This window comes from Sander vitreus, chromosome 13, assembly GCF_031162955.1.
Source record: "Sander vitreus isolate 19-12246 chromosome 13, sanVit1, whole genome shotgun sequence".
In the NCBI taxonomy this organism is placed as follows: Eukaryota; Metazoa; Chordata; class Actinopteri; order Perciformes; family Percidae; genus Sander; species Sander vitreus.
The window spans coordinates 26,508,652-26,530,076 of record NC_135867.1 but is presented as its reverse complement, the minus strand read 5'-3'; the positions used below and the strand labels follow the sequence as shown (position 1 = coordinate 26,530,076).

The following is a 21,425-nucleotide window of genomic DNA, read 5'->3' as shown; positions in this document are numbered from 1 at the left end:
ACATGAAGAATCATACAGATGTTTTTAGAGGCAAACCTGTTCTTCCCAGCCGACCGTGTTGAATTGAAAGCGCAAGCACGCACAGTGGACGCGTAGTTACAAAGTTTCTGAGGGCCACGCGCCGCGGCAGCTTGCAGAGCCTTTGCGCTGGAAACAACAGTCGTAATTTCATGGCTCGCACCGGGAACACCGCGGCTACCATAAACTGAGCTTAACTGTGAGAGAAACACAGTTGATGATTTTGTAATTTATAAGTAAAGCACTGAAACTCTGCTACTATATAGACAGATCCGGGTTGTATGTTGAAGGTGCCCTTGAGCAAGGCCCTTAACCTCCAACCGCTCCAGTGGCGATGATCAGTGGCCAGCAGATCAGGCTGTGGTTGGACTGGGCAGCTTCCAGGTTTGAATGTGGAACTGAATGTGATCAGGGTGTTACTGCAAAAAGAGAGGCTTCCTCTCAGTGAACCGTCCCTGAATAAATAATGGTTAAAAAAAAATGTTTTTAAGTTTACTTGACCATTACAGCGGTGGCACTTAACTAGTAAACCTGCATTTCAAGCTGTAATTACGTAAAGGATTTCACATTTTTCACCACTTATGCCAAGAAACCTGTAAACATCCTGTGCATCCTGTACGGTTGGTTAGATGTTGACAATATAGTTTTTATATGTCATTAAACTTGAAGTTCAGATCTACAAAACTTAAAACTAGTCATTAACAAAATGTTGTCCTGTTTGATCAGACAGCTAGATGCCTTGCTGTGCTGTTATCAGCTGCTTCAACAAAAAACTGAGACTTGGGGGTAAAGTGATATCCAAAAACCTATGAACCGTGAAATAAATGTTTCTTTTCATAAATCTCCCATTAAATCCTCATGTTTGGAGTGGCATGCCAACAAAGGAGCGATCAAAGGGATGTGCCTACATTTCTAGCTCGGTCTTACAGTATCACGTTTTTTTTTTTTTTTTTTTAAATTCCAAAATTTCTTCGGATTCCTCCACAAAGCACTTTCACATCCAGACTGTGGAGGTCAAACAGAAGTGGTATGTTGTTATTTTTCACAAAGCCTGCGTCCTAACCAACTTCAGACCAGCTTTGAAGCTGAGTAACTTGCACATTCTCACAGACTACCTTCGTCTGTCAGAGACTGCCGGCTGTGATTAACATTCTGCTTCCTTTTTCTGTGTAAATGGGTTATTTCTTTCTTTCTCTATATGTGCATATAAAATAAAATGAAAATGAGAAATATAATAACATAACAAAATGCACAGGTAGAATAAAAACAAAACCCTGAGGGCTTGTAAAAAGAACCCACCTAACATTGAAATTAAAGACCGTTGTGCATCCTTGACACAACTTTAAAGGGATAGTGCTAATATTTTAAAGTGGGGTTGATAAAGGTACTTATCCATAGTAGGGCTTTGACTCCAAACTTCGATATTCGAATATAATTCGAATATTAAAAAACATATTGATATTCGAACGACTATTAGGCAGCCCCTAATATTCAAATTTTGAACCTGTTATGGGCATTATTTTTTTGTAAAAGTGTTTGCTTGTAAACGTTTTCAATTCAGATTCCAAGGCTTTTTCACGCATTACATCAAAATGTAACTCTAGCTCGGCCGTAGCGTGGTAGCGTTGCATTTCCCCCTGACTCATTTCCTGGTTCTCCTTCTCCATTAACAACATTAATTAACTTCTCCTGCTCCAGATTTCCCACCGTGGTCAGAAAGAACAGGGGAGACACTTTGTTTCTCTCACTATGACTCTAGAGTCACTACTCGCTCTGAAGCTACCGGTAATCACCGTCACTCTCTCACTCTAACACACACTCCCCACACACACACATCCACACACACACACGCGGCTCGACGCACACACCAGCGAAAAAGTATAAATATCAGACCACTTACGTAGGCTACGGTGAAATATCCGACCTTCCTGTTGAAAGCATACTGTTTGTATTTAATCCAGGGTCTGACTTTTAATAAAAAAATAGTTGTGGCAGTGTGTTTTTCTTCTGAAAACATCATTGCATGCCTACTGACTGATACACTGCCCTCTGGTGGACAGAACATATACGAAGTTTGATACCAATATAAGCCTTACTGAAGACATTTAATGGTCAAAATATTATTAATAAATATTTGAATATATTCGAATATTAATAAACAAACAAACGAATATGATTTTTGGGCAAAAGTCAAAGCCCTAATCCATAGTCACTAGTCAGTGTATTAGCTACAGTAGATGGCGGTCGGCGCGCCCCCAGTTTGGAGATGCAGGCAGGAGTACAGACACAGAAGCTTAGCTAATGTCCTGCTGTGGACGGAGACAGCAACTAAACATATTCTAACCACCTAAAGGGTCTGTTCTGACCTGGTATTAAAATCCGATCACAAGTGGACAGTTCTAGGTGCATGTGTTTTGTTCTGTAGAATGTGTCTCCAAACAGAGTGACCACTTATGATCAGATCTTGCGTCCCCACTCTATATGCAAATAAACACGTACATCATTGTCATTTGCATATAGGCTGGTTGTGTGTTTATAATGTCAGTTGTTTCACATAAATCAAGTGAAAAATGAAAAAGCACTGCCCACAGTCTATCTGTGTGCCGGCCATAGACTGAAGCCTATATAAAAGGGTGCCGACATAGAGATGGAGATCTACTGACAGGCGAAAGAAAGGCCCAACTAAAACAAAATCAATATCAGTTTAAAATGATGTAGTGCTTTCCTCAAAAAACAATGTATAGACTAATACCAAAGTGATCCCTCTCAGTCATCACTTATGACCCCCCAGAAGTGTGTGGTGGTTCATAATCAATTGTGCATTGTGCAAATCAATCAAATCAAATATCACAATATTTTTGACCAAATACATCAATATCGATATTGCGGTGATATTGTAGTGTTGACTATTGGTGCTTTTAACACAATGAGATTTTAAATAATTCTCATTTTAAATAATTTTCAGTAATGTAATGTGGATATAATGACTAAGTGGGTAAAGGCAAATAACAGCTTGAACAGTCTGGTAAGTTCAGACAATGACATCGCTCACTACTGTAATGCAGCCTTTAAAACCAGGAAAAGACAACACTTGTGTCATGTTACGATATCCAAAATTGAACACGATATCCAGCCTCATATATCAATATAAAATCGATATATTACCCAGCTCTAGTTTGTGGGCTTGAGGCAAGGAGCATTTGGACATGGTACTCCAGAGTGTTTCTCCAAACTGGGGACTCTACTGGAGCTAATACAGCGACTATGAAGAAGTAGATCAGACAACCGCACTTCAAAAGATCTGAGCTATCTCTTTTGAGCTTTCAAAAGTGACGTTTAATGGAACAAAACCATCACTTAAATCAGTTGAAAGCACTAAGAGGATTCATTCCTGTTGTGAGTCCAACACTGAGTCCACATTCAAACACATGTTGTGTATTTTTGTGATAAGAGGACCTCATAACAAAATCTTCCCACGTGAGGAACTTGGGAGAGGATTTATCCACCCTCGTTGTCCTCTCCTCTGGTGCAGAATGTAGTTTCCTCAAATCTCGCCTTGTTTTCTCTTTCACTATGTGTGGAATTCGTCTGAACAGCTGCTTTGGCGAGTGCCCCACTCTCTGTCATCCTCTGAATGATGTGTGAGCTGTGGGACGCCTGGGAGCCTCCTTATACACATACACAACACCATCCTTATCTAACACACACACACACACAGAAATAGCATGTCTGTATGATTCATGGTTGCTGAAGGAGAATTAAGAAGCTCTGTGTTTTTCTGAGGTTATTCTTTTTTTGTGACACATCACTGGCATTGTGCTTTGAAGCCGAGCGTATGTGATTGGCTGCCTCATTCACTGACAACATGTTTTTCTAACTATTTGCTTCATCAGAGAAACTGCATCGATGTAGAAAATGGGTTAAAGGGCAACAAAAGCACCACATAAAGAAATGTTCTCAAAGGTCTCCAGGATATGGTTTCTACTTTACATGGTTCAAATGTTTTCACCCACACTCCATAGTCATTCTGATCCTACAGCTCTTGTCCAAAAAGCCCCTGAGCACTAGCCTTGACCACTCTGCACTCACGTCTCAAAAAGGAACTCATCGTATTCTTGACCTGGAAGCTCTCAGTAAAGACTGGACAAATATTGACTGATGTATGATGTGATGACACACTGTTTTTCTCTTCACAGTGCCCCAGGTCCTCAAGAGCTGCACAGAGTTCATCGAGAAGCATGGTGTGGTGGACGGCATGTACCGCCTCTCTGGAATTGCCTCAAATATCCAGAAATTGCGGTAGGAGACATGCTGCCTGTTTATCACAGCATTTTGATTCAAGTGTTTATCATCTCCACTCTGTGCATATGCCCCTTCCACAGAAATGTCCTTTGTCATAGGAGTTCACAAATGTAATCCTACCACAGCCCACATCTAAAGGCTGATAACATATGAATTCCCTCTAGGGTTATTGCATCTGTAAAGGAAAAAAACAGGATGACGTGCAGTTTTCAACATCAGTTTTTACCATGTGATGTTGTGATACCAGGATAAGAACTTGTGCTTTGGTAATTGGAGCTTTTACAGTTGTGGCTTGTAAAAGGCAGCATACGTGTTGTGGCCATTTTATAAGTTCATCTATTTGTTCTGCTGTGCTGTGAGGCTGTAAGGATAATGCTGTGTTTACATGTCAATATATAGGATAGGATGTGGGGATGACCATATGCAACAGTTTGAGTTTGATTTCCTCTCTAAACTCTGAGTAAACAGTGTCCCCTGATTGTCAAGCTGCCTAAATCCAGATGAGACGAGATGAGTTCATAGAAATATTGATACACTCTAGGTCACCTTCAATTATTAGTGTACGCTAAGCAAGATTAGCTTTGTGGGCAGCAGCAAGAACATTTGTTTTCACCCTGGGTTTGGCATCTCAGCCCACATACAGTGCCCTGAGACACACTTAAGTAACTGGGTAATGCAGGTAATTCAAGAACACGTTTGCATGCATTGTAGTAACCTGGTTACTGTAAATAAGGGTTCCCACGCATACTGGAAAAACTGGAAATTCAGAGACTAGTTTTCCAGTCCTAGAAACACCTGAAAATTTATTAAAATGACCAAATACATGCAATAGGTCAGTAATCAGATGTATCCTTTAGTTTGGAAGCACGGCTTTCTTGAGGTACACAGATGGCTGTGATGAAAAACTGTGTTGTCTAACTGTCTGTGTGTCTGTCTAACTGTCTGTGTGTCTGTCTAACTGTCTGTCTAACTGTCCGTCAGTCCTCTCAAGAAAGCCGTGCTTCCAAAATTTAACAAATGCTTAAATGCTCAGCAGTTTAGACTTGTAGAGCCTACTTGATGTTTGTTTCAGTTTTAGTCTCCAGTTGGATGAATTTAAGTGCTTACTTAAATGCAGTGATAGAAGCTGTCCTAACTGTCTGATTGGTCGAGCTTGTTGGGGATGCACTGTATGCAGACAGAAGACCACTCACCCTCCGCTGCATGATTTATTCTAATGAAAGTATCTAAGCAAAGGCAGTAAAGGACATTGTTCCTGAGACAAGAATTGATTTCAATGACTAAAACAATATTCTTGCATGCTTTGCTTTTTATTTCATGTGTGTATTTATTTCTGTGGTTTGAGATGTGAACGATATATCACACAGTTCATGTAAATACATTGAATTCACATATTGGTATTCCTCAACTTCATTGTGTCCCCACACTTCTGAAACCAAACATAACATGAAACATACTGTACACCCTCGGCCACATGCCACACTGTTCATGTGCAGCCGAAGATTACATCATTACCACAAACACAATTTAAATTATTTAGGCACATATCTTAAATGTTCTCTTCTAAAACACTACTGAAGTGCAGCTTGCTTTTTTTTTTTTCATTTATTGATGCATTTTCTTCAGAAGAAGTTCATTAGTTGAATCTGCGCCCTTTCTCTTTCATCAGGCACGAGTTTGACTCTGAGCAGATCCCCGACCTGACCAAAGATGTCTACATCCAGGACATCCACTGTGTCGGCTCGCTGTGCAAGCTCTACTTCAGAGAGCTGCCCAACCCCCTGCTCACCTACCAGCTCTACGAGAAATTCTCTGTAAGCAAAGCCTTAGCAGGTCGAAACACTTCTCACGCACCAATTTCTTGCAGTAGTGGAAGAAGTATTCAGATCCTTTACTTAAAGCGTAACTCTTGCCAAAATGCAACCTAGGGTGTTTTTGTGAATGTACCCGAGTCAAACTTTCGTTTAAAAACATATTTAGGACGGAAACGCCACTTTCAAGATTTACCGTATTCTCGTTTTTTCGGTCAAATGGCTTTTTGAATGGGAGTGCTAGGGGCACTACTATGATAGCATCAAAATCAACATTTTTACTCAACTCATCAACTCACTGTAGCTGTTGTTCTTCCGGTCGCCGTCCATCGAGCCAGTCAAAAATTATCGAGGGAGGAGAGTAAAGATGGAAAGCTCCTAAAGCTTAGTTCCATATAAATGCACGGATAATTTGTTTTGTCGTTAGTGAAACACAATATTGACCTTGTAGTTGAAAAAGGAGCCTCATATAAGAATGACATTTCCTCCTATGGAGTCTGTTCATTCACATTCGGAGATCGACTATTTTTGACCAAGAAAATGGCGGATAGCGTAAACAACAACTAAAGTAAGTCATTCAAAACCGTTTTTAGTAAACTCTGTGTACACAAACAATGTTCTCAATGCTTTCGTTAAGGTGTAGAGCCCCTGGTGATACTTGGAGCAAAGTTTCATGTTGTGTCGAGCCTTCTTAGTGTTTTAAAAATGTTGATTTTGATGCTATCATAGTAGTGCCCCTAGCACTCCCATTCAAAAAGCCATTTGACCGACAAACGGAAATACAGTAAATCTTAAAAGTGGCGCTTCTGTCCTAAATATGCTTTTAAACGAAAGTTTGACTCGGGTACATTCACAAAAACATCCTAGGTTGCACTTAAGTAAAAGTGCTAATACCACACTGTAGAAATACTCTGTTACAAGTAAAAGTCCTGCATTATAAATGTTACTTAAGTAAAAGTATGTAATTATAATCTGTAAAATGTATTTGACGTAAAAGTACTCAATGCCCTCCCATTGTAGAAAGTGTAAAGGATCCAACCAGTTGTGTGTTTAATGGTCTAATCATTTCAGCTGGACTTGTAGGCCGTTATATTGTTGGCTAGTTTCATTTATAATCAAACATCAGATTTATAAACTACATGTGTGTAGTGTGCAAAACTGTTAATGTGTAAAGTAACTAGTAACACTAAAGCTGTCAGATGAATGTAGTGGAGTAACTAAAGTACAATATTTCTCTCTGAAATGTAGCAGAGTAGAAGGAGAAAGTGGCATGAAAAGAAAAGACTAAGGAAAAGTACAAGTGCCTTAAATTTGTACTTAAGTACAGTATTTGAGTAAATGTACTTAGTTACATGCCACCACTGGATACAAGTCTGCTAAGTATTGCAGCAGAGATTCTGTGCTTACCGATGCCCCAAAAGGACACTGATTGGGTGTGACTGGCAGTACTGATTTCACATTACTTCTTGATCTCTATAGTAAAGAAAGGAAATTCCTCCGATTTATCTTACAGGAATCCTGCAAATGTCTCTTGCAGTTATGAGTCACGGACACCTCTGAAATAATAGCATTGTACTTGACACACCCTATCATTACAGATGTAGCAAACCGCTCTCAGGATGACTTGGAATAAAAATCTTCTCCAAGCACAGCAGAGGCGTCCCTGAAGATAAAGTAAATGTTTGCTGGTTGTTATGGGAGCTGAGGCTGCAGACTGCTGTCCCCTCTGTGCTCCATGTAGCAGTGTGAACCTGGGATGACAAGTGAATGGGCTTAATGTTGATACCCTGATTCATCCAACCCTGCCTACCTCCCCATCTCTCCCTTTGCTTTCACTCTGAAGGATGCTGTGTCAGCGGCAACGGACGAAGAACGACTCATCAAAATCCATGATGTCATCCAGCAGCTTCCTCCACCGCATTACAGGTCAGTGTAGAGGCACACTGCCCCCCTTTGGCAGGCTCAGAAACTGCCAGGTTACAGATGCACACTTTGTGTTGAGTCTTCACATCGGCCGTGTGTCTGTTAATGTTACGTTCATGGCTTTTTCATTGAGTGGAATCATTTAACGGCTCCCAGCGGGTCTTTGCGTTGAAGATGAGAAATTGAATTCTCCGTCCTTTGTGAAAGCATACAAATGCAAATTTTTTAAAGTAACGTTCCTCTGGGATTTGAGCACATGGTGAAATATTGATGCACTGAAGAAGGAGCTTTATCATTGCCATTAGTCTGCACATCACTAGTGGGAGCCAATTAATTTTGAATAAATGAATATTTGATTCCTAGGACCCTGGAGTTCCTGATGAGACACCTTTCGCACCTGGCAGCGTTCAGCTACATCACCAACATGCACAGCAAGAACCTGGCCATCGTCTGGGCACCCAACCTGCTCAGGTGAGACGTCAACCTGCTCCATAGACTGGTTTTTAGGCCTTTTGTTTGTTTATTTTACATTCAAAGCTTCTATTGAAGCAGGTCACCAAAACTCAATTTATGATAAAAACAGAGCACAAACTGGAACTCAATTTGGTGAAAACATTATGTAGGTTCTTTATACTACTCACATGAACCATTTCTCAGACTTGAATCCGCTGTGATAATGGGCTCCGTGCAGCAGAACTTAGCGTGCCTCGTGCATTCTGCCTGAATGGAAGGATTTAAGCAGCTGTTTGTGGGAGGGTGCTGATCAACACAACATCAAATGCTAGAAATGCATTTTCTCAATCATTTTACACAAATTATGTAATTTAAAATGTAACCACTTGTGTTTTATTCACTACCTTAAAGCTTTAGTGCGTAACTTTTTGATATTAATGAACATCTGTTACATTCACGCCATTGCCAAATGAGTTGCTACAAAGCTAATTAAGACACTTGGCTATGTCCGGCGACTTTCATGCCCAGAAAATTGAGTAAAGATAATTACCTCCTCTGAAGAGTCCATGTTTTTTAATCCTCTGTGTCCTCCTTGGCTACTAGCAACTGTGTGGAGGAGGGGTGGGAGCTGTGCGCAATCACAGAAGGCTTGTATCATGTGGACGCGCCAACAGTGTTGTTGTCATTACTTAGAATTCCTCATGGGGGAGACAGAAACTGCGCACTATAGCTTTAAAAGTCACACACCTTCACGCTTTAAAGTGGAGCACTTTAATAAACAAACACAATTCTTCCCTTTTCACTGTTTTCAGGTCCAAACAGATTGAATCTGCGTGCTTCAGCGGCACAGCAGCCTTCATGGAAGTCCGAATCCAGTCAGTGGTGGTGGAGTTCATCCTCAACCATGTGGACGTTCTCTTCAGCACTAAACTTAGCTCACTCATACGAGAGGGAGCAGGTACGTAGACGCATCACTTAGTTACAACCTCATTGGCATCCCATGACCCACTGCTGCTTCTACCTGAGCAATAAACACCATTCCACATCACCAGGTCACAACTCACTGTCACGGCCCAAATCCCTGCTGGTTTCATCGCCCTCCACTAAACTCCTGAGTCTGGAGGAGGCCCAGGCCAGGACCCAGGCTCAGATCAACTCTCCAGTCACTGAAGACAGCAAATACATCGAGGTGGGCGAAGGTCCGGCAGCCTTGCAGGGAAAGTTCCACACTGTCATCGAGTTTCCCACCGAGAGGTTTGTTAACTCCTCTGACCGATATGCCATTTGGTGACTTTGTCTTCAAAAGACCAATTAATATAAAATCACACACTCAGAGACATACTTATTAATTTTATAGTGCACATCTACTGTAGATTTTGTTGCAAAAGATGTACATTTTAATGTAATTTGGGCTAAGATAATAATGCTGGAATGTGGCTCTATCTGCTGGTTGCTGGTGAGACTGCAGGCAGTCATTTTCCTCTTGCACTAGCTTGCCAGTATCTCACAGCACTTAATAACAATAATAATAATAATAATAAGACTTGTCACACTTATCAAAGTCCTCAAAGATGCTTTACAAACAAATAAAGCTAAAACGAGCAGTAGTCATTTAGTAAAGACAATAGAAATAAAATAGCAAGATTTGAGTCTTAAATGAAAACATAAAAACATTGGGGGGAAGGCAAGTCTGAAAAAGGGCTTTTTTTTAATGATGATAGTGTGGGGGCATTTTTGATGTGGTTTGGTAATAAGTCCCTTGGCTGTGTCCAGTTTCCGACTTGGGCAGATGTCCTAAAAGTGGAGATGCTGTTTAAAAAGCAGCTTAAAACTTAACTTTTTCTTTGCCTACTTTTCCACCACCATTTTCTAATCACAGGAAGAGGCCTCCTATTAAATCCAAGAAGTCTCCTGTGGGTAGTTGGCGTTCTTTCTTTAACCTGGGCAAGTCTTCCTCCATGTCCAAGCGCAAGCTGCCCCGCAACCCCAGTGAGCCCAATGAACTAAAGGCCATGGCTCTCGCCGGTGAGTCCTTCCTCCCCACGTGGAATGAAAATAGTCCAATTTTCACCTTACCATTGTGCAATGAGAAGAGCTTATTTGCAGAAACAAGGCTGAATGCTGAAGCATTTTAATGGCTATGTTTCAGGAGGCCGAGGAGACACGGCAACATTAAGATCAGCCAAAAGTGAAGAGTCACTGAGTTCCCTGCACAATGTTGAAGGTAATCATTTGTGTCTTCCAGTTCCCTTTTACACAGCATAACGAATTTAATCAGTCAGTGTTGCTAATAACATATACATACATGTAATGTATTTCAAATGCTCTTTCTACAGTGTAGCCTACTGTTGTGCTTAGGGCCTGTTAAAAGAAATAGTTTCTAAATATATTAGTTTCCTCCTTCAGGAGAGTCCAAGCTGTACCGTCCTCGGCGGCCGCGCTCCAGCAGCGATGCCCTGTCAGCTTCCTTTAATGGCGAGCTGCTGGACAGCCGACAGCACTGCAACTCTTACGACAACCTGGGCGCTACGGAGGACAGCGACGGAGACGACGGGCCCATCTGTGTGCCGGCCCTCATCTCTCCTCCCCGCTCGGCAGGTGAAGATGTGGACCTCAGCCCACCAGACATTGGCATGGCCTCCTTGGACTTTGACCCCATGTCTTTCCAGTGCAGTCTCCCCGATACCTCTTACGCCTTCCCCTTGGATGACTCACCGGCTGGGGCTGAGGGTTCCACATTAAAGAGGAGCCCCGGAAGCATCTGTGGCAAGACCAATGGCTCTGACCTCATCTCTGCTACCTTCCTGGGTAGCTTGATTTCCCCCTTGTTGTCCACAGACTTCTGCCTGGCTGCAGGAGAGAAGGTGGAAAGCAAGAAACTGCCCACTTCCTATTCTTACACCGATAAACCAACACAGGCCGTGACGCCTATTAAATGTGGAAAGACCACTAGTTTAACACCGTTTGCCACTTCAGAGCTTTTCTCTACAGAGATGCCTGACAAGAATACAGCCGGAAAGGCCGTCTCTTCACAATCGTTATCTCCTCTTCCAGTAGCCAAGGACTCTCCTCCCCTGATGGGCAGTGTGCTGCTGAGAGCAGCTGAGCCGTCGCTAAGTGAAGCTTTCCAAATGGAGCTGCACTCTAAGCTGACAGGCTGTGACAGCGTGGACAGTCGAGAGCTTAAGGGAGAGGACAGCATACAGCAGGCGCCAGCTGCCAGCAGCCAAGAGGACCAAGGTAGGGAGCAGAGAATGACCTTTTTACCCTATTTTCCCATGCATTGGTGTCTGAGTGACTAATGTGAACGAAGTTGGTTCAGTTGCACTGTAACCCTATGGGGCAAATGTGCATCGTCAGTTAGATCCACTAAAAGTTCTGTTGTTGCCGATGACAGACTCAGATTATTATTCCAAGTGTCTGACAACATAATGGAAAGGATCCCTACAGAGATAGACCTTTTTGTTAAATAGTAAAATCCTTTTTGTTTAAATACAAACGGCTCCGAAATTGCCAACGCCAAACTCACCAGACTCCATTTAAATAAACAATACTTTAAGCGTGTATAGAGCCAGCATATTCCCACATGTAAATCTGTGAATTAAGGATTTATTTCAACCAAACCAGAGATTGTTGGAACAGTGGAAAGATGAACCAAGACGGCTTTTGATAGATTTATTTAGTTTCTGTCAACTTTGAATGAAGTGTGTTTTACGATGATAGAATTACGGTTTAATTAAATGGAGTCCGGTGGGTTTGGCGACAGCCATTTCAGTGACGTTTTTATGTTTTAAAAAGGGATCTTACTCTTTAAAAAAAGGTCTATCTCTGAAGGGATCCTTTTCATAATGTCACACACTTAGAATATGGACAGGAATTGAAGGTGCACAATTGCCCATTAATGTTACATTGCAGTGGTCTTGCTTAATACTGGACCAATTTTAAAGATTGTTGTTCCCATCAGTTATATAGACACAAATAGGGTCCAGGTTAAAAAGAAAGAAACAAAGTTACCCTTTAAGTGTATTTTTTGGCATGTTCACAACTTAACTGTTTTGTTTACACTATGTAGATAAATGTAGGTGATAAGTCATGCTGTTAATTATGTAACTGCTTTTTTTTTTCTAGGTTTAGTTTGCATGGATTTCATCTTAAATAAATCTTTTCATATAATGCCTGAGCACCACGCTTAACTTTTCCCCTCTTTCCCACTCTTGAAGCACCTTAAAATCAGCCTGCCTGCTGTCATTTCTTTTCTTCACCTACTGCTCTCTTGCTTATTTGTTCTTCAACCATAGATCCCTTGTATTTTTGTGTCCCTGCTAGGAGTCGTAGCTCCGGACTCTTCAAAGGACCTCACCCCTCGTTCCCTCAGCTCTACAGCTCCCACTATTGCCCCTCTTCCTCCTCCTCCCCCTCCTAAAAATGCTGCCCGCATGTTGGCCCTGGCCCTGGCAGAGTCTGCCCAGCAGGTCTCCAGTCAGTCTCAGTCCCGCTCCTCTGAGCCCTCCACACCGCTGTCCCCTCTGCTGCAACAGGAGGCCTCTGATTTCCAGGACTCGCCACATCCTCGGGTCACACATTTCCACACTTCCTCCTCCGAGGGAACAGGAACAGGAAGTTCCCCGCCACCACACAGCACTGCTCCGACTGTCACTCCAGCCTCATCTTGTCCCTCCACTTCCAATCCTACAATCAAACCGCAGCCTCTAGAGTTTAACAGCGCGATTACCAAGCCGTCAGCCAGTACCGAGTCCTCTACAACTCCACCTGAAACACAGCCAGAAACAGACTCCACCCCACCAGACAGTCCTTGTTACAAGTGTGCCCCAGTCCCCAGTTCAACCAGCCTGACTTCTCCAATCAGGAAAAGTCCAGAAAGGCAGCAGACTGCCCCAGGACAGGCCCCAGGACAGGCCCCAGGACAGGCCCCAGGACAGGCCCCAGGACAGGCCCAAGGACAGGCCCCAGGACAGGCCCAAGGACAGGCCCCAGGACAGGCCCCAGTCCGTCCCAGCTCATCTAATACCACTCCAGCCACCTTCCCCAGTGGCAACTGCAAAGATACTAGAGTCTTACCACAGCTTGTTCCTGAGGTACGTGTCATATAACTTTCATATGTAGGCTAGTACTTAGAAAGTATTAAGGGTCATCATATTGTGATATTGAGCTGCAGTAAGCATGATCGAAATAGATCAATAATTGCTACGCAGCATAACACGAGCAAGAACCCTTAAAGGAAGAGTTATATTTTGAGAGGTACGCTTATTTGCTTTCTTGCCGAGAGTTAGCTAAAAGGCCGATACCACTCTCATCTCTATCCATGCATTTGAGGCTACAGCCAGCAGACGGTTAGCTTAGCAAAAAGACTGGATCCGGGGGAAAAGTGAAGAAGAGTTGGATCTGGCGGTCCTCCCCCACGAAATGTTGAGAGTCAAAGACTTCATTTCCTGCATTCTGATAAATTTTTAGGCACAAATTTATGGTTAAAACGTCTTCCTTCATGTCAAGAAAAACTTTTTTCCCAAGGAGCACATTTTGCCTTTACCTTGAAAGATTTAGGAGTGACTTACATAAGCTAACTGCTATTCCTGTTTTTAACAGCTAATTTGTACAGTAATACAAAAGTGTAATGAATACAAAACATTATGAAGTGTAATGTTTTTTGTTATTTTGAAATCCATTCTATTGATCATTAAATGAATATGCAGTAGTGTAACAGACGCCCCTACAGTTCGGCACGCATGTGAACGGCGGATTAATTGCAAATTTAACAATCATGGTGTGAAATACAGTTTAACTGCCGCTGTTAAGTGAACGGGGCTCAGCAGAGAGATGGAGTGGGGAAAAATGTTTGTGGCATACAGAAAAAAATACATTTGCCATGGGGGTTGTCATATGTATGTATATATATTTCTTTGATGTTCACCAGATATGAAAACCTCTTGTCCCACTGCAGCAATGCTCAGCTTGTTTTTTGTAGACTTTCCTCAGTAAACAAGGGTCTGTGTTGTTGTTTGTTCACAGGTCAGACCAGAGGAGACTGCACCACCCCCAGTCCTTCCAAAACCATCAGAGCAGCCACCTCCAACAATTCAAAAGCCCAAGAGGCATGCAGTCTCACTGCCCAAGCGTCAAACACAAAAAACTGAGCAACAGAGCCCAGCTCAGATACAGCCTCTTCCAACACAGCCTCAGACACAGGTCCAACCCCAAACACAGCCTCAGTTCCCCTCGAAGGCCAGCGCAAGAGTGGCCCCCACCTCTGCTGAGCCTGTTGAGAAGCCTTGGGAGGCCATAAAGCCGGTACAGCCCTGTACAGAGTCTGCAAAGTACCACAACGTGTACGGACCCATGCCTCCAGCCCCTCCTGTCCGCACCATAGAGAGCAAACTGGCCACAGCCGCACTCAGCCAAAGTGAAGCCTCCTATATTCTGGGTGAAGGCCCGGTGCCTAGCCATCTGGAGGATGCCCTGCCTCACCATCCCCCTTCTCCTCGTAAATCTTCCACGCACCAGCCAGCCTACCTGTACCACGCTAAAGGAGAACCGGTCTTAATTGAGCCTCCAGGAGCTGCATACTACCACCAGAGGCCAGTTCCGCTGGGCCCGCAGTCCATGCCACACCACTTCCGGCCCGACAGCGTCCCCCCACACCTCTCCTATGTGTCCAAATCAGAGCCTCAGATACCTTACAGTGCCAGACTAGACAACAGATACAGCACTTTAGGCCCCGGGTCCCACCACCACTCTATGAAGTCCAGAGGAAACCCCCGCAGTGTGTACGTATCTCCGGGGCCAGGGCATCAGGGTTATAGCCATGACAGAAACCAAGGCTATCCCACCATTCGCAGAGTGCACTCACTCCATGTTCCTTCCACCATCCGCTCAGTGCCCATCCAAAGGACTGAAGTTCCTCCAGATGACGAGATGTTCTTCTATCATCGACCCATGTATCAGTGCAAAGCCTACCAGCAGCCCCCGCAGCAGTCCTCACAGGCCGACTACCACGTCACCCAGCTGCAGCCTTACTTTGAGAATGGACGGGTTCAGTATCGCTACAGTCCATACTCTGGTTCAAGCCCTTTGGAGGCCCCTTACTATGACATTGACCCTTACGGCACCATCCGAGTCCGACACCTCCACTCCCATGGCAGCCGAGATCCGGGAGCCGCTGCTGGTCGACAGGGTGGAAAGGCGACTGGGTACCACTACCTTGCTCGCCATGTCATCCCACCTGGTAAGGAGCACAGCTTTGTGAGCAGGGACATGCCCCCCAGTCATGGGACCAAGGAAGCTGCTGCTTACCTCGTTTGGGACCCCGAGGAGTCCGAAAGGCTCCGCATGCACTCCATCCGCAGGGAGAGTAGGGCCAGACAGAAGATTAAAGGCCCTGTCCTCTCTCAGTATGACAATGTCAGCTTGTTTGCACCAGCAGATATACCAAGCTATGAAACCCTGCACCTGCGCAGCAAATCTGACCCGGGTAAAGCTGTGCTGGTTGCAGCCGAGAGCAAAGACGGCCGCTACCTGCCCAGACACATGGTGTCAGACGCTGACGTCCTCATGTACATGGAGACCGACAAGCATGTCCAGGGCAGCGCAGTAGGCGAAAAGTCAGACGGCCTCGCCAAGCATAGCAGTACCAAGAAATGCCAATCCTCCCACTCCCTTCCAGCTACTCTGAGCCACAGTCTGTCCCATCAGCAGGACAGCGGCCGGCACGAGGCCAAGTACGAGACCGGAGACGACAAGCTGGGTGGGGATGGCAGCAGGTCTAAACACTGGCAGCAGGAGTATCCCAACAAGTGGAACTTCCAGCCACGTTACGAGTGCCCGGATTCTGACCACCACCAGAGTAAAGTGAAACCGTCAAGCGGCTACCACAGCACAGAGGACCAGGCATCAGCGCCCAGGGAACAACAGGCCCGTTCCAAACTGGAGCGGTCACACAGCGTCCGGGAGCAGCAGCGCTACAGCCAGGGCAACCCCGACCTGGACAGAGACTTCTCATATCAGAAACACGGCACAAAGACAGTGCTGTCCCACTATGATAACTTGGACGATTACCACCCAGTACCTCAGCCTCAGGCCCCTGTTCAAAAACGTGGAGGCTCCAGCTCCTATCCCGCCCCAGGGTTCACAGTGAGCCACAGCAACAGAGCATACTCCACAGCACTGGGCCAGGGAGCCTTTATCCAGACTGACATGGCCATGCAGAGGCCAGAGACAGAGATACGTACAGAATGAAGCATTTAGGAGAGATGACATGACGTGTGAAATTATCTTTAGCTGTGTAGAAGAAAGACTCTATTGCGCTACGGTCACAGCCTCTGCAGGACAGTGGACTGTCGTATCACCAATATTTTTGCTCCTCTGTATTTTTAATGAATTGTAAAGAAAATTGTAAGACTTTTTACAGAAAGTCCTGAATGTACCTGAAATTATTGTCCAAGAGGTCATATTATTGTGATTGATTGAGACAGTAGCCAGTCATAAATGTATATGATATGAAAGATGTAAGGTACTTTTAACAGGGACACAAAAATGTTATATATATATATATATATATATATATATATATATATATATATATATATATATATATATATATATATATATGTATATGTATATATATATATATATATATGTATATATACATATATATATATATATATATATATGTATATATATATATATATATATATATATATGAATAGAATTGCTAGTAAAAAGGGATTTTAGTTGTATTTTTTTTTTTTAGGTGTGGCGCTGGGTATGAGCATCAACTGGGATTAAGGTTTGCATTTTAGAAATGCATGCACACTATCTCTTACAGAACAGTTCTGTGTAGTACACTATCCATTGCGTTCTTTCTGGATGTTACAGCACAAGTTATTGGAGGAAGATATATTTAGGTCATCGCTAACTCCCTCTGCTAATCTGTACACAAGTAGGCGGTGCGGTGTGTCCCTGTTGGTCTTGAAGAATCCAACTGGGTGTGAGGTTTGACAAGGAGCTGCAATGGGTTACTTTCAAATAATATAGTGGTTATCAATGTCTTATTTTCTGTGTGACTGTGCCATTTTTATGTAACTTTGCTATAAACAGATTTCAATCACTTCTAATGGAATGTTTTGGTACTTGTTTTGTTAGTTTCTTTTGGAAGAGGGACCAAACGACTTGGCGCTGTTGTTGCACATAACCGGATGAAGAGGGGAAGATGGATGAATGCCTGTTGTTCCTTTTAAGATGTGTAAGAGGTTGTTGTTGTTGTTTTTTTTTTTTTATTATTTCATGTTTTTTTTCATCGCATTCTCGGTACTTTCATGAACTGGACTGACTGAATAAAGCTGAAAACAATGTCCTCTCAAACAACGTGGTGAAAAACATGTTGCCGCTGCCTTGTGGGGAAAACAACTTGGTGATGAGCCTTAAATTTAGTTCCAACAGACCATATTTTGTTTACGTCACCATTGTCATAATGCACACACGTTGGGATATCTAGTTTTAAGATCACCTTTGATGATTTTTGATTGTTCAGGGTTGACAGGTGAGGTGACCCACTGGGGTTATTTAGGTTTTTTTGGTATCACCTCACTGGCTCTGAATTTAAAACAATGGGGGAGGGAGATCTTTTTTTAAGATATCTGGGGCCATTTATTTTCAGGCTGGAAATTGATGTACATTCATCTGGTATTATACTACATGCCCTTTTGGTTCATCATACTGTATGGATTACAATATGTTTCAAATATGTCTAAATCCAGGTTGTACTCTGTAATTGTTTGACTTCTATCGCTTGCAGGTTTTGCTCCTCTTGCCTTATCTAAAGCCTCTACCTTTTCAGATGGGGAACTGAAGTACGGCACTGTGTAATTGAATGTGAAAACACTCCTCTCTCAAACTAGAGGTATCTGCAGTTAGATATGAAATGAATAAAACTGTTCAGGAATAGCTATAATCTGTCCTAATATGTGCGTGAAGTTACATGTGTTAATACACCGCTGCTTGGCCCAGTCTTACAATCATATGGAGGACAACATTGACACATTTAGTTCAGGAGACAGGAGCATAAATTATGAGTAGTTGTCATTAATTATACATTGAAGGTATAACACAATGGCATGTATGTTCGCTCAGTTATAGGGTTCTTATGTCACAATTTTCTTTGTCGTTCTTGGTCAAAGATATTTCAGAATTTATCCCAAATCCTTACTGACTAGTCACAGTAGAATGACATGCTTTTAGAAAATGAAAAGTGCTTAAACCCTAACCCTTATCGTGCGTTCCATTTACCTCGGGACTGGGAAGCCGGAGCTGGGAATGACGTCACACCCGAGTTGAACGCATTCCATTTACAAGTCGGATTTTCATTGTTTTCATTAGCTCTAGCCAGGTTAGCCATTGTTAGCAATGCATACAAACAGCGTAACATGTCTACAGGTAGAATATGGACAGCGCCGCGTGTACGATATAGCGAGACACAAATAACACAGAAGTGCTTATATATTATGTATGTTACTACAGCTTTCACAACTGTTGATGCACGGAGCAGCCATGTTGGATTTTTAGCTCGGGGTACTCGGTGGTGCGGAAATCCGAGGTCAGGGGGCGTGTTTCCGACTTTGACCTCGGAAAATCTGAGTTCCGAGTACAAATGGAACGCACTATTACTTAAAGGTTCCCTCTGAAATGTTGGACCTTCAGTAGCACTATGGAGCTGTTTTTCTGAGTGGTCCCTGTTTGTTTGCCTCATGCATGTGGGTGGCGCGATACATAGCTAGACCTCTTCTCAGAGACCCCTGTCTGTTACCACCTGCTCAACACGCACCATCTGCCCCACAGATGTTAAAAACTGGCTGCATAAAACTCCACTGCAATAAATCTGAAATCATAATTATTGGACCGAACTCCCCTGTAACCCCTAACCAGGTCCTCCTCTAAACTGTCATTTTCTGCTGCAAAAACTCATTCATACCTTCATCACATCCAGGCTCAATTACTGCTACAGAATCCTCTATGGCAACACTACCAAAGTCCTCAATAAACTTCAGTATGGACAAAACCCCAGCCGCTCCAGAGACGACCTTGACCGCCACGGGCTCCCAGTCAAACGCCAAAACATCTGTATACCTACATGGCCCTAAATAACTTAACTTTTTTCTACCTTGCTGAGCTCCAAAAGTCACCTGTGCTGACTTGCTTTCCCTACCTGACCCCTAAATCATTCACTCTTTCTTATGGTGCAGAAAAACATCTGTTAGGCTATTAAAGTGTGGATACAGCATTTAGGAGTATTTTTTAGCAGGATGGCCCTAAATGATGCCTCAGTTTCAGTAAACATCCACCCTGCTGAGGTGTCCTTGAGCAAGACACTGAATTCTTACCTGCACCAGGGCTGCTGATTCTGACCTTCCTGTGAGGAACGTGGGAGAAACAAAATCTCAGAGATCAAAAAAAATGCATTTTTGGTGGAATTTTCCTTTAAGCCAGTAAATGATTCATGACACATTGGCTAATCCTGTTGAGCTGAAGCAGAATGAAAAAAAACTCTCAAACCAAGACGATAAAATGAAAACTTTCATCTCTCGTACCCTCTCTGTCTGTCTCTCTCTCTCGCCTTTTTGTTTTGTTGCGATGTTGAGAAGCAAGACACGGGAACTTTCTGCATCTTTATTCAGACAAACTGATCCTGCGCTGTACATTTACTACCACTTAACAAGTAAACTGCTGATGTATTCTCAGCTCTGATAGCCAACAGCTGTGTGCTCGGAGCGCTGACGCCGTCACACACTCTGACGTACACACTGAGCACTAAGCTATTCCTTAAAAGGTGCTCTAAGTCATGTTGGGTGACGTCACTTCTTGTTGACGTTCGAAGTATTGTCAAAGAAAACGGAGGCTAGCTCACCCCTCCCTCCTCCTCATCCCGTCCCCTCCCCCTCCCTTCCGTGCACTAACCCCCCAACCCCCACCCCAAAATCCTTCTTGTCAGTTATTGGCTGGAACGCTGGAAGACTGTTTGTTATGTTTGGTGGTGCAGGTTGGCGCAGTTTGTTTTTGTTGCTGTTTGTGGAGCCTGGGCTGTCTACAGAGACCGCGTCTTTTTTACAGTGTGTTCAGGGGACAGGCAGCTAGCAGATAGTGAGGAGATGTTTTTACAGTGTGTTCAGGGGACAGGCAGCTAGCAGATAGTGAGGAGATGTTTTACAGTGTGTTCAGGGGACAGGCAGCTAGCAGATAGTGAGGAGATGTTTGCTCTATGTGACAAAAAATGTTGTAGCCTAAAAAAACATGTCACATCGCTCAGAGCACCTTTAAGAAGCTTCCCCAGTCTGTTAACACGATGATAGCCTGCCAGAGCTTCCTGTATTTGGTCCAAAAGTCTGAAAACATCCAAAATAATGCTTTCACACTATAAACAAACCAACTTTTGTCTGTTTGGTCCTGGCGAAGTTTCACACCTGTAATTTTGGTTCGGATCAAACTGAAAAGTCCGAAATGACTAGTATACTGATTTGACTGCTAAGGTTACTTATCAATCAGCATGTTTCAGCATCAGCACTGAGCTTGGCTTAACCTTTATGTCAGAACGACTGATTATGGCATGTATGCTTACATCCACATGAGCTGGAATATGTGTACAAGTTATGACTCCATCAGGCCTGAACTCGTGTTGCAACTACTGTAAAGTAGCCTACTTCTCCTTACTGTCCTTCCTGTTTTAAATGAATGATGAAGCCATGATGAAACCGCAGTTTTTGCAAATTCCCGCAATTTCATCACATAAAATTGCATAAATATCCCGCATATTCCATCGCATTTTTTAAGAAAATGTGACGCATAAGTTTAACTTAAGTTCCTATTTCCTCGTGCAAACACGGACCTGACAAAGACAGGTGGCTGTTAACTTAG

The 21,425-nt window shown here is 43.3% G+C and overlaps 1 protein-coding gene across 7 annotated transcripts in view; it reads left to right on the top strand.

The window, feature by feature from the left end:
• arhgap32b (Rho GTPase activating protein 32b) overlaps positions 1–17,085 on the top strand; it is a 127,261-nt gene extending 110,176 nt beyond the window's left edge. For all 7 annotated transcript variants that reach the window (XM_078265405.1, XM_078265402.1, XM_078265404.1 and 4 more), the window contains 11 exons: positions 4,215–4,317; positions 5,990–6,134; positions 7,975–8,057; positions 8,418–8,525; positions 9,320–9,465; positions 9,560–9,761; positions 10,387–10,532; positions 10,657–10,731; positions 10,914–11,747; positions 12,834–13,603; positions 14,535–17,085. In XM_078265405.1, coding sequence (XP_078121531.1) covers positions 4,215–4,317; positions 5,990–6,134; positions 7,975–8,057; positions 8,418–8,525; positions 9,320–9,465; positions 9,560–9,761; positions 10,387–10,532; positions 10,657–10,731; positions 10,914–11,747; positions 12,834–13,603; positions 14,535–16,757 — 4,835 coding nt within the window. In that variant the 3' untranslated portion in view covers positions 16,758–17,085. The remainder of the gene's footprint in view (positions 1–4,214; positions 4,318–5,989; positions 6,135–7,974; positions 8,058–8,417; positions 8,526–9,319; positions 9,466–9,559; positions 9,762–10,386; positions 10,533–10,656; positions 10,732–10,913; positions 11,748–12,833; positions 13,604–14,534) is intronic.
• The last annotated feature ends 4,340 nt before the right edge of the window (positions 17,086–21,425 follow it).